This window comes from Mchenga conophoros, linkage group LG9, assembly GCF_057382185.1.
Source record: "Mchenga conophoros isolate Kocher_MC1m ecotype Shallow Benthic linkage group LG9, M_conophoros_male_GT1.1, whole genome shotgun sequence".
NCBI lineage: Eukaryota > Metazoa > Chordata > Actinopteri > Cichliformes > Cichlidae > Mchenga > Mchenga conophoros.
This window is the reverse complement of record NC_140534.1, coordinates 15942448-15955230: the sequence shown is the minus strand read 5'-3', so window position 1 is coordinate 15955230 and position 12783 is coordinate 15942448. Positions and strand designations below refer to the sequence as shown.

General features: G+C 41.0%; 1 protein-coding gene across 4 annotated transcripts in view; it reads right to left on the bottom strand.

Annotated features, from left to right (window-relative positions):
- Positions 1 to 12783, bottom strand: part of drosha (drosha ribonuclease III) — a 143826-nt gene that overhangs the window by 56047 nt on the left and 74996 nt on the right. For all 4 annotated transcript variants that reach the window (XM_085286693.1, XM_085286694.1, XM_085286692.1 and 1 more), the window contains one exon: positions 9284 to 9354. In XM_085286693.1, coding sequence (XP_085142819.1) covers positions 9284 to 9354 — 71 coding nt within the window. The remainder of the gene's footprint in view (positions 1 to 9283; positions 9355 to 12783) is intronic.

Here is a 12783-nt window from a genome sequence, read left to right as displayed (position 1 = left end):
TAGCTACAGGCTGCCAATCAATCCATCAAAAGTAGTAGTGCAGCGGAGAGATCAATAAGAGATAGCGCCGTTGATCAATACTGATATAAAAGCAGCCCAAAGTCCAGAACAAAGGCTTCTGTCAGTGAGTGGTCAAGGTGATCTTCTAAATATGTGAACTAACGTCGATTCTTTTGGTGAAGTGTACCACGCAATTTATATTTGAGGTTAAGAGCACACCTTTTACAGTTCCTCTGAGTGTAGGCAGAACAGTGTATGTGAATAGAAAATGGCCCGTGAATGAGTGAATGCATTCATTCTCCAGGCTATTAGCAAAGCAAGGACACAGTAGAAGCATACACATTCTCATTCAAACACTGGCAATATTATGCTTAACTGGACAAACGGTTCAAATTGCACAACGAATGGAGAGGGACACTAGGGTGTCAAACAGGTAAAGAGAGCCAGAGTGAAAAGATAAATGAAGCGCACGCTTGTGGTTCATATAACCTTTGTGTTTCTTCTTTTACAAAGAAACAAACAACAAAATAGCTTGAATTTAAATTATAGGTACAAAGGAACTGTTGCTGTAAGACACTGAGGTGGCCTTAACATGGAGCGAGTTGGTCACCTGTATGATCATATAAACCCAGCACACTCTACTGGTACACAAAGAGATAGAAAAGCACCCACAGGGGAAAAAAAACCACTCAGAATGAGTCACATTTAAAAATCCACTAATAAACCTAATTTACTTTTTGCAAAAACACTCATTTTGGAATACATGCCAACAAAGCGGGGGAAAGGCTTGAAAAACTCAAACTGTTTTCCATCACTGCTTGAGTGTGTTGAAGTTGAGCTTCCCTAAAACCCTTTTTGGCACTGCACCCAGAAATGAGTAAAGTAAGAAGACTGTGGCAATGCCATGTCACCACAAGTTATTAATCTCTGCACCACAGCGGCTGTCTTTGTTGTCACAGCAACCTTTTCTCAAATTTGGCTTTTGAGTGTGTGGTGGCTTCTGTGGTGGTGTTACTAAAAACCCAACAGATTAGCTGATGGGCCACTAGTGAGATAATTTTGGTGATTTTTGTTCCTTAAAAATAGTTTGTTGAAGCAGCTAGTTATAAATATCTAAAGAAAAGTTTCATTAGTTAGTACCAGACTGGACCTCTTTTGCATTCAGAACTGCCCTAGTTCATGATGGCACAGATTCAGCAAGGTCGTAGAAACATTCCTCAGAGATTTAGCTTCATTAGCATGGCAGTGTGACAAAGTGGCTAGGACAGAATTCATTTGCCATTTGTCACTTGCGTATATTGTTATTCTGTCTTCTGTTATTTTACAGTCAGCCATAATGCTTTAATTTAGACAGTGCTGGTGTAACTTCTCTTAACACACAATATCCCGGGTTTTGTTTGTGGTAGCAGTAGTTACATTCTTTACATCCATGCATGTGTTTTAAAGCAAACACTACTAACCATCAGATCATCTGAATTTTCTTCTGTTTACAGGCACATGTCTAGTAAATTATGTTTCTTTATGTTGCTTTGGTTATACTTACCATGGTGTCCATGTTGTGCATTCAGGTCCTGTATGTGAGACGGGTGTATGGGAAGGGCCGCCCACTACTTCCTGTTTATATAGGGTCATGAGGTCAATGATTGGATCACTGGGTGTAACCAAATGGAGGGTTTTCATTTTGTATAGTATTGTTTGTTTTCTTTAAAGTAGCCTTTTGAGTTATATTGTATGCAGTGTTTTACTTTACAAACCATTTAGTTGAGTAAATGAGTTTGTCAGTTTCATGCATGACTTTATTCCTGTTCTTTGTTTAGAATTGTATTATTTGGTTTGACCTATTTTGTTCAATGGTAGGGACTAACGAGGTCAGGTGTGGGCAAAGTCTTGTATAAAGCCAGTGGGATTTTTGCATGCCTGATTGATTGTTTTATGGTAAAAGGGAGATGCTAGCAATAAAGTATGCTTAAAAAGAACTTCAATTGTCTGCTAATGCTATTTACTTATCACCTTCCTTGCTGCTTAAGTTATGCTACATCACAGGCAGCATAAAAAAAATGTATCAGCTGTAAATCCATAATGACATCCCGTTCCATTGTTCAAGAAACCAGCTTGGAATGATTGGAGCTTTGTGACGTGGTGAGTCATCCAACAGAAGATGGGTACACTCGGGTTATAAAGGGATGGTTATACTCAGCAGCAATACCAAGGAAGGCTGTGGTTGTTTAAATTACATTCAGATGGTACTAAGGCAGTGGTCCCCAATCCCCGGGCCACGGAGTCGTGAGTTGTTTGGTACCGGGCCACGAGAGTCGATGATTGAGTGTGAAATTTATGGTTTTCAGGGTTTTTATCACTATTTTTTAAAATCCTTTTTATCGTTAACTCGGTTTCCCTGGGTTTGTTCCCGTGTGTTATGAATAAATCTTTTTTTTTTTTGGTACCGCTACTCATTTTATTTTGTTGTATTTATCCGTGACACCTTACAGGTGTAATTAACACATTTTGAACTCTTAAATATAACAAAAGGAACGACACCCAGCTGAAGTAAAATGATCCATGTAGCAAACAAATACTGTTGTGAGCCGCCACCCTTATATCGCCTTTGGGCTTTTGGAGCCTTGACCTGACTTTTAAAAGATAATTGGAAAAAAGCACTATGCTGCTAAAAAATAAAAAAAGTAGATATTTGCAATATTCTGCCTAAGTATGTATTTTACCTGGTTAATGTGTGTGGCGGGGCGTGGTCTGCAGCGCCGCTGCAGGGGAGGCGGACGCACCTGAGCGGCACCCGCAACCTCACCGCCTTAACGTCTGTGCTATCTATGCTGTTTTGTTGGTGTGTGTCGGGCTGTGAGCTGAAAAGCTACAGCCGGCTGTATGCATACAGCAACCGTGTGTGAAAAGTGGTCAATAAAGGGATGCTGAAAAGCGTGTTCATGGAAACATCGTCGGGTCTGCCGTGGTATGTTTACAATGGGACTTCTGCTCCTGAACCTCTGTGCACAGCGTCTGCAACTTGGGGCTGTACGAAGTCACTTTCAACTTTACACAGGACTGTAAGCTGTCATCTGTGAGGCGTGAGCGGTGTTTGTTTTTAACATAGTTTATGGTGGAGAATAGCTGCTGACATAATGTGGATCCGAAGGTCCATAATTGGCCTACCTGGGGTTGAAAGTCTCAGTAAATGCACGCCGTTTTGGCGGGTATACCGGCTTCCGCGAGTGTGACGTTTATTTTGAGCGATGAAAAAAATGATAAAATATAATTATATTTTTATATTTCAATATCACAATAATCTAACAATTTAGAACTACAAGTTTAAAAAGAACTAACATAAATAAAATACACTTCAGCTAAATACTTCTAATTTATTTTCCCAAACCACGCGGAGCCCACTATACGGACTAAAGAGCCGCAGGTTGCCGACCCCTGGCCTTTCCATCAGGATGACACAGCTGACACAATCAAGACTGATGACTGATGTTCGGAATGTAATTGCTAAACAGTTAATGCAGTAGTCCAGATCCAGTCTAAAAGGAGTTTAAATGAACACTTTGAACATGGCTGTTGGTAGTGATGATGGGCATTCTGAGCCCATCTCAGAGGTTTAGGGATAATGTCAGAATAGGCAACATTTGTGGGGGGTAGAGACAGTAAATAAACCTGATTCTGTGTTATTTTTCCTCTATTGATATCAAAGTGTGGTGAAGAGTTGAAAAATTCAGATGGTTTTCATTCTCTGCCTGAGTGTGTTGAAATCAAGCTGCTCTAAAACCCTTTTTGGCACTGCACCCAGAAATGAGAAAAGAAAGGTGGTGGCTAAGCCATATCACCAAAAGTTATTATCTCCGCGCCACAGTGGCTCACTTTGTTGTCACAGCAACCTTTTCTTAAATTTGGCCTTTGAGTGTATGTGTGCATGCTTGTGTGGTGGTATTAATAAAATCCAACAGATTAGCCGATGGGCAACTAGTGAGATCATTATGGTGATTGCTCCTCAAAAGAGGTACTTCCCTCAGGACATGGCATCAACATCTTTTCCCAGCAATATTGCACTGCTGTTGAGTCCAGGTTGGGAGCAATCGAGCAGCTCCCCCTGAAGAAGATGCTTCCTGCCTCTCTGCTGATGCTTTAATAACCTCCACAGTAATGTCATTAGCAAATTAGCATCTATTGTTTCCTCCGGGCTTCTGTGTGCAATGAAGCTAGATTCCATCCTCGGCAAGAGCTCCGCTGTTTGGGAACCAGAGCCAGCAAAGGTGACGTGTTGAGAGAAAAACAAGGAGACGGAAATAACTGTTGCGCTCCAGCCATGAATGCCATACCAATTAGGGAATAACAGAGAGGGTGAAAAAAAACTGAGGATACTGTTTGTCTGACTAGGTCTTGAGGTGGAAATTACATGCATGCTTTGTTTTAGGTAGTCGGCTCTGAATTTTACCTCCGGAGTTGTGGAGCTTTTGTTTTGACTTGTCATAAGAGCGCGGGGAAACATCTGTGGGGGTAATGACATCCTGGGGTGTGAGTGGGGGGAAAGAATGGAAAGGAAAGAGAGAAAATAAAAGGGAGCGAGAGAGAGTCACCAGGCAGCATCCTTTTGTTACACAAGGAGTGCATGTGACTGATCACCCATGTGTGAATGGAATACAACACCAGCAAAAAGGGTGCGATAGAAAAAAAAAAAAAAGTAGAGTCCTTCCGTTTTGCACTGCATCCCTTAGTTTAGTAATATAATGTGTGAAGACCCATTTTGACGTGTTAAGCTAGAAATACAGAAGGATTCGAGTGGTTCTGCAGACTCTCCTGCCTGTCCATCTCGCCGGTCTGCCCCTCCAATTCCCCGCCCGCATACCCATCATACCACCCGGCTGGTGTTTGGCTTTCTGGTCTGTGTCCATCTGTCTCCTCTCAGCTTTGTATAACAGAGCTGCCATCAGGAGGATTCATTCAGCAGGGGGTGGGGATGGGAGTGGGGGTTGTCAAGCCATACTATTTCAATCCTCAGTCTGCATGTCTGAAAACTTTCAAACTAAAGTCGAACTTCCCTCAACTTTTACTGGGAATTTTAGTTGCATGCAAACTAATCAATATGTTTATGTTGTTGTTTTTCATGGATACAAATTGCTACGCTTTTTTTGCGCCATAAACCTTTAAGTATAGTATTTCCACAGGAAGTATGTTTTGTGCCTGCACTGTGTATTTTGTCCAAATAAAGAGAGAACATGTCACCATAGAAACCAAGAAAACAGAGCATTAAAAGAAGTGGTGGCAACGGTTGTATTTGAACCCAAAAGCATCTTGTTTTTATTTTCTTCTCTAACCGTGAGTTGGCAGATTAGAGGCTGTAACCATTTCAACTGGCATGGCAGAAAAATGGGTTTCATCTTACTGTAGAGATGAACTTATTGATCGCATTTAATTGCAAATATATTACTAGCGCCAATATTATGTAAAGCATTTCACAAACCATGATCACATCCAACACTAAACCCCATGGGGAATATGTTTATCAACAGACGCCTGGTACTTTTACCTGTCAGTATAGCACAAATTGTAGGGTTGTGTGTACTCTACTCTATCTTCTAGTGGCAAGAAGTTGTATTTCTAAAGCTAATTTTTGCTCTTTCAAACACCAGAATTATACTCACTTGTTGACCTACATGTGGATAGCTGCAGACACTGGTCGATACAAGTAGATTTTACATTTTTCAAATGGATATATAAATAGCTAGTCCATTGCAATAAATGTCTTGCAGATGAGTCTAAAGCAGCTGTATAAAGTTGGCAGGAAGATGCCCATTTACATGTATCTAAGGAGGGTTTCCCAAATCTCCTGGTGGATACTGACGTGGTACCAGGCCAGATTAGATATATCGCTAGCATGGCCTATGTCCACCCTACAGACGGGCGGGGCTGAGATAGATTTTGGTCGCCCGACTGGAGATATCGCTAGCTCCGGGACGTCGGACTAGCGATTTTGCGAGTCCTGAATGTGATTAATACATAAGTAAAAGAAATTCCTATACACTCTTCACACAATGGTCTGCTACAACACCTACATTACTGATGCACCAAAGATCCTGAAATACTGGAACACCTTCACTTGGGGTAATAACCTCTCCCTAATCCAGATAAAACAGGCCACATCTTTTTCTGGCCGACAACCACATGTTTGGACCTGAAGGTGGTGGATTCAGACTCTGATAACAACATTTAGGAGAGCCTTGCATACTCGGGATACTCAAAATGATAACACTGGAGAGAGTTTAGTGTTGTCAGTGCAATGACATAAGAATTCAACTTGGTAACAACTTTTTAGAAGTTGTAAAGTTCACTTGCTAAAAACAGCCACAATATGGTGCTTTCTTCCTTGTACTGACTGTGTACAGCTCTCCAGACAGTAATGGAGCTTATTATGATGTATAACCAGCAGAAACACCTGACAGTGTAAAGCTGTTCAGTGCTGTACAGGCACCAATGTGGAAGAGCCGATTCCTCTGTCCGAGAAGAACCAACAAACTATCCACAGAGCCCATGCTAGGTAAGCTAGCTGCATGTTGGTAGTTCTTCTGTTCTGTTCTACTGACATTACCATATACCACTCATTACTGTTTGAGAACCCTCCTTCATCTTAATGCTTCATTTATGTCTCCAACCTTGCTTATTACCCAGTCTAAAGCAAAATCCTAGCTTGCTGATCTTGTCAACAACCATACTAAAACCCAGTCACAAAACTTCCCAGATGTGTAACGATCAAAAAGAAAGATGAGTACAAAGATGTATGAGGTCCAAGCAGCTGGTAAGACCACACGGAAAGATAATGTGCAATTTACATTGTACCTGAACATCATTTAAGGGTCATAGTGTTTATCTGAAAATGACAGATTTTTTTATATTCCCACTGAACTTTCAAGGTTATGCACGCAGCGTAGGAAAATCATCTTTGTGCATTTTATACTAGAAGAAAGTGACTTATAACTTTATTATTCTTATACTGACCACGCTAACTCACTTTTTGCTCATCTCCAGGAGAATCAAACATCTGAAGGGAAACTTTTAAAAAGATCAAAGAATATAGAACACACATCCCAATTTGGCCACCGTTATAGCCTCCTGTTAGAGTTTAGAATGGATTTTAAGATCTTGTTCATTAGTGAAGTGTTGAATGGTTTAGCTTCTGTGTAGTCCTTTCAGCCTCTCTGAGCTTGAATGTCCTTATTCCTCCATTAATCTTAGATCCTCTGATACAGTTCTTTGTAGTTCTTATCTTTATTAGCAAGATCAAATAGAGAATATAGATAGAGCACAATTTAAGCTATAACTATTCTGCACCTCACGTTATAATCACTGTCCACTTTGTTTGCCTTTGTTGCACAAATAGAACGATGATCACACTGATAATTCTTTCATAAGCACAGTCAATGTTCCTCTCCCTGTGTGATACAACAAATACCAAACATAGTGTCCAAGGCCATCACTATATATGGACCAGGAGTTTTTCTCTGTAGCCCTATTTATACATCTGCATTTGGCCTCAGTCAGAAACCCTTGTGTGAATGCTTGGGTCGCTAGCAGATTGCCCCGCTTACTTGTAGTTGGCATGGGAGAAACCAAATTGTTTGCAACCCTACGTCAATTACTGCCAAGAAGCAATGAAACTTGAAAAAGTACAATGCAAACCAGAAATGGACGATGCTCACCTTCAAAATAAAAGTAGCAACTTAACATCATAACTACCATCTTTCAGAACATGCACTTTACACTATCACTCGGCAAGCAGTTGGCAAGTGTTTGCCAACGTTTCCATCTTCCACGCAAGCTACATGTGACGGCAGCAATGTGTTGGGGCCAAGGTTTTCACAGGAGGTTTTCAGTAAAGTTTATATTTCTTTACTGACTGATTAGAAACTTCCAACATTTCCCATCTGGCTGGGGATTACACATTTTTCCTAATCGACAGATGGTTGCCAGGGGGTTGGTGTCTGGTCTCTAGGCCTATGCGATTGGGGCTTTTGTACACATGTTTGTGTTTTTAAATCAGCCTTTATATCTAATGTACCCTATCCTCAGTCTGTTCCAACAAACATTCGACTGCTATTCATAAAAAGGATGTAAGAATACTTGCGTTATAGTGGTTTTTTATCCACATCCACGGACTCAAAAATATGTTTTTAAAGGGGAATGTCTTGTTCTAACAAATAAAAACCTCTGCATGAAGACAGATGAAAAGCTTGATAACTCCTGTTGATTTTCATGGCCGCAGGATGACAGCAAAACAGAACCAAGGACATTTTCAGCTTTGCAGGCAGACACAAATACTCAATAGGCAGCCTTACAGTGGAAGAAACTCACTGTAAAATTCGGCCAACTGAAGGGGGGAAGAAAAAAGAATCAAGGCCAGCTGTTCAATCAATTAAAGTGAAAAAAAAACTTAGTAAAAAGGTAGAGTTTGGCACAGAACACTGAATAATTGATCTCGAACCCTTAAGACAATTATGATATGTATTCACTTGATGATCATCTTCTCTGGTAACTTTTGTGGTGTGAGGTTTTAAAAGATTCAGCCCTGAAGTCTCTGATCTGGTTTCTCAAAGACTACAGGACTTGTTTGATAGAGTTCTTTGTGTCATACAGTGTGTGGGAGTCACCGACTGATTCTCAGCAAACAACCTCAATAGCCAATTAGAAGCAAGCCTGCTGCTACTTACTAGACTAGCTGCAAGTTATTTGATTGATTCAGAACATCTCTAGCCAAGATAAATGCAAAATACTGATTCATTTATTAATTATGCATGCCTGCTGAGCTCATCCACACGTACACACTTACAAACAATAGCAGGTGTCCTGCTCAGGAGTGGCGATCTGCAATATTCAACATCCTCAAGTTAATTTTTCAAACTACATGAGCTGTTTTTCCTGCTATGGATTAATCCACATCTCATTTTTTCCTCAGTTATATTGTTTCATCTTTGTGCATATCAGCGTACACACAAAAAGCAGCTAGTCAAAAGTACAGCAGGATAAAGCGAGATTTTGTGAGATCTCAGGTTCTGGTGCTGGCAAGGCCTCAATAATATGCAATGTGTGGTATGTTGCCAAAACATGCTGTGTGTGGGTTTGAGAGAATAAAAGAGACGTCTTACACAGATCGAAATAAGAAAATCTTGTCTGCCGCTCAGCTCTGTGACTCAAAGAGAGATGCGCATACCCTTGCAAATACGCTTCCTGTGCAGCAAACCACAGTGTGGCAAAGGGCAGACACCAAATCAGAGTCAGTTACCTCAGAGTTGAAAAGCAGCCTCCCAAAGAGCTGCCGGGCCTCGTCCAAGCCTCCTTCCAAATACACGGCCCCTGAAATGAAAAACAGGAAATAAGAAACTTACTTTATTTAGAGGTGTGTGCAAACAATGTAGCTGTGCTGCAATTTGTGAACCTTACTTTGTACAACATGTGAAATGTTATTTAACATTAGTGTGAAAAAGCACGTCCTTCCACCAGTGCGGTGTAAAAAACTTCTACCAAATCTGAGGCAATATCAGAGTTCTTTGCTAATGGAAAACTTAAAATTAATTGAACTCCGCAATGAGTTATAATTGCTTTTTTAAAAGTAGGAGTGCATTTTTATTGCTTTTTCATGGTGAAATGACCTCAGGGTTCCAGTGCACATCCACCTCCCCCTTGTCAGAGAGCAGGATGAGAAGGACGAGGAGGAGGAAGGCAGAGATGGTTGCATCACCACTCCGAGATGTAACCAGCTAAGGTCAAAGAAACCTTGAATTTCTGTCATGCTGGGCCTGCCTCACATGCTTAGGCATGAACACGGACAGCATTTATAAAATGGTCTTAGCCAAGGTGACTAATTTGTTTGTGGATCCGAATTGAGAATTCTTTGCTTTTGTGAAACAGGACATGAAAAGCAAGAAATCTACCAAACTGTCAAACACGAGGACATGGCTTACACTAAACCCTGATCTTTTCTTAGCACTCAAAGCGCTTTACACAACTTGTGCATTCACCCATTCACACAAACACATTTTCAAAGTGCTTTCCAACTAACATTCACACACACTCATACTCCGATGGATGCATAGGAGAGCCAAGTATCTCCTAGTAGTATCTTGCCCTAGGATATTTGGCATGCAGACCAGGAATCGAACCACCAACCTTCCGATCAGTGCTCTACCGCCTGAGCTACAGCCAACCCCAACTACTGGTGGGTAGGGAAAATGTACATTCCCCAACTGGTTGGTGAGTGATTGCTGGAAGTTTGTAGGTAAAACTGTTTTAAAGAGATATTTGGTCTTGCACCAGAAACCTCCAGATTTCAACTGGTGCAGTTGCTTGCAGTTTCCATGGAAGATGCTGATTTGTCTTCAACATTCGGCAACTGCTGATCAAGCTGGAGTGAAAATGAAAAATGTGGCACAAACCAGAAACAGAGATTGTCCGCCTTCAAAAGAAAACATATCTTTTGAAACACGCTGGTCGCACCAGTAACGGACCACCTTTATTCTGAAAGTGAAATGTCACTATTTCGAGATTGTATTGCACTACCGTTCAGCAACCAGTTGGAAAGGTGCAAACTTTGCCAACTACAGGCGACTATTTTAGCAACAGCCAGCAACCTCTGCAACCACCCACCAACCGATTAGAAGATGCACATTTTTCCCAACAACTGGTGATTGTCAGACAGTTACTGAGTCCACTTTTTCCCATGAACTTGCAGCAACCAGAGGTCTCACCCCCTACTGGCCATTGTGAAGAATGCAGCTTTAAAAGAGACAGGTCACCCCAAAATAAAAATAACTTTTTTTCCTTCTGGTCTGTGTTTAGACTGTTTCGTGAGTTGCCACTTTTTAGACATTTTGGCTTTCAAATGACTTGCCTTCTCTTCAATATAGTGGAGCAGCATAGCACTTGTCTTTTGTTATTCGAAGAGCTTTGAAAAACCTATCAAGAATGTCTCACTTCAGAAATAAGTGACTTCGTCAACGCTCACAAACCTTGTTTGAGCAATTTCAAGTAATCACAGTGCAAAAAGTATGCATCGGTTTGTGACTGAAGGCCCACAGTTGTGACACAAAAGAAAAATGAATGATCCAAATTAATGGCTAAAAGTTTACACTGCTTGGCAGCTGTCATCTACTAATAGTAAGTTTGGCAGATTGATCCCCAGCAAAGTGTCCTTGGGCAAGACAATGAATCCCGAATTCCTTTCCATCCGTTCATACATGATCCATCCATCATTCACGTAGAAATGCAGAAGTGCTTTGAGTGCTCAGTAAGAGCAGGAAAGGGTTATCTATTTGCCTCTTACTTCAGCAGACTTCAGAAAGCAACATAAAATTGCTCAATGAAGTTTTTGTGGTTTTTTTTTTTCTTTTCTTAGAGTGACTGAGTCATTATTCCTGAAAGTGGACATTCCTGCTGAGTTTTTCAAATGCATTTTTGGTCTTTTAAGCACCCCAAGGTGGGTGTCATTTAGTTCCATTATATGTAATATAAGGCAGACAGACGATATCTTCAAAACTGGGCAACTCACACCAAAACAATTCTGATGAATAAACAGCACTTCATGCCACAAGAGAAATATGTTCATTTGATTTTGGAGTGAGCACTCTTTTTAAAGCAGTGCTGTGTACTTCTTGGGCTGTGAATAGACCCGACAAACACATACAGACATATGTACTTCATCTTCGAACCCCCCCACGGACAACGTGGACAAAAGTATAATATCTTTTTTGTCACTCGCCCACAATCTTGGACATGAGTGTTGGTGCAGATGTCCGCTGAATCAAACCTGAATTGCGAGGGGGGGATAAAAACATAATAATATTCTGCACAACATGTGCATACGCCAACACACAAAAGGAACAGGACAAAGGAAGAAATTTGGTTGAAGATTGGTCCCAAAATGAGGAGATCTGCTGCCACAGCAAGCAAAGAACAAGACAAGTATTCCAAATTTCTCCCTCTATGGGAATGATACGCCACTTCTTCGGCTCATTCTGCTGCAGCAGTCAGCTTCTTTTCACAAGTCAACTCCCCTTTGTTGTTTTGCTCCTCTACTGTTTCTACTAAAATCAGTGGAACTATCATGGTGCCTTTAAGCTGCATACAACTTCAAACCATCACACTTAGGGTGGCTCATTCAATTTAGAAAGCAATAACCACCTGGCAAATTGGGTATACAATCGTGCAGCGGTTTTTATTATGTGCATAAATGAGCCAGTGGAAATGGGGCGCGGTGCGGTCGCAAGACTAAATGCGCAAACTGCTTTCATGGACGACATCAAAAACATATGAGGGATTCATCATCTGGGGAGAGGAAACTGCTTTCAGATGGCTAACAGGCCATTTACACACATACACACACACAAACAGTGAAGATGCTGCCTACATAACCAAACCATAAAGAAATACAAACAAACCACCTAGCACACAAACAATCACAGATGGACTCCCACTCTATGTGCTTTTCATGCTCTTTACTTCTAAACAGAATGGGAAATTACTACCAGCCATTGCCCAAATGTTCGTAAAATTTGATTAAGCCTGCCAACTTTGTCTCACCCAGCAGCCACTTTGGCAAGTAAAACACTCAATCATTTAGACACCCTTTACTAATACAAAAATCTAGTTGAGTGCTAAACTAATGAAAGGAGCTTGTGAATTCTGGAAGACAGCAGCCACAGTGGCTATTAGACAAAAACTCGTTTCTCGCCATGCTTTGGACCGTCCTAGATGTGAAACAGAATATGCCTATAAATCAGTATCTGT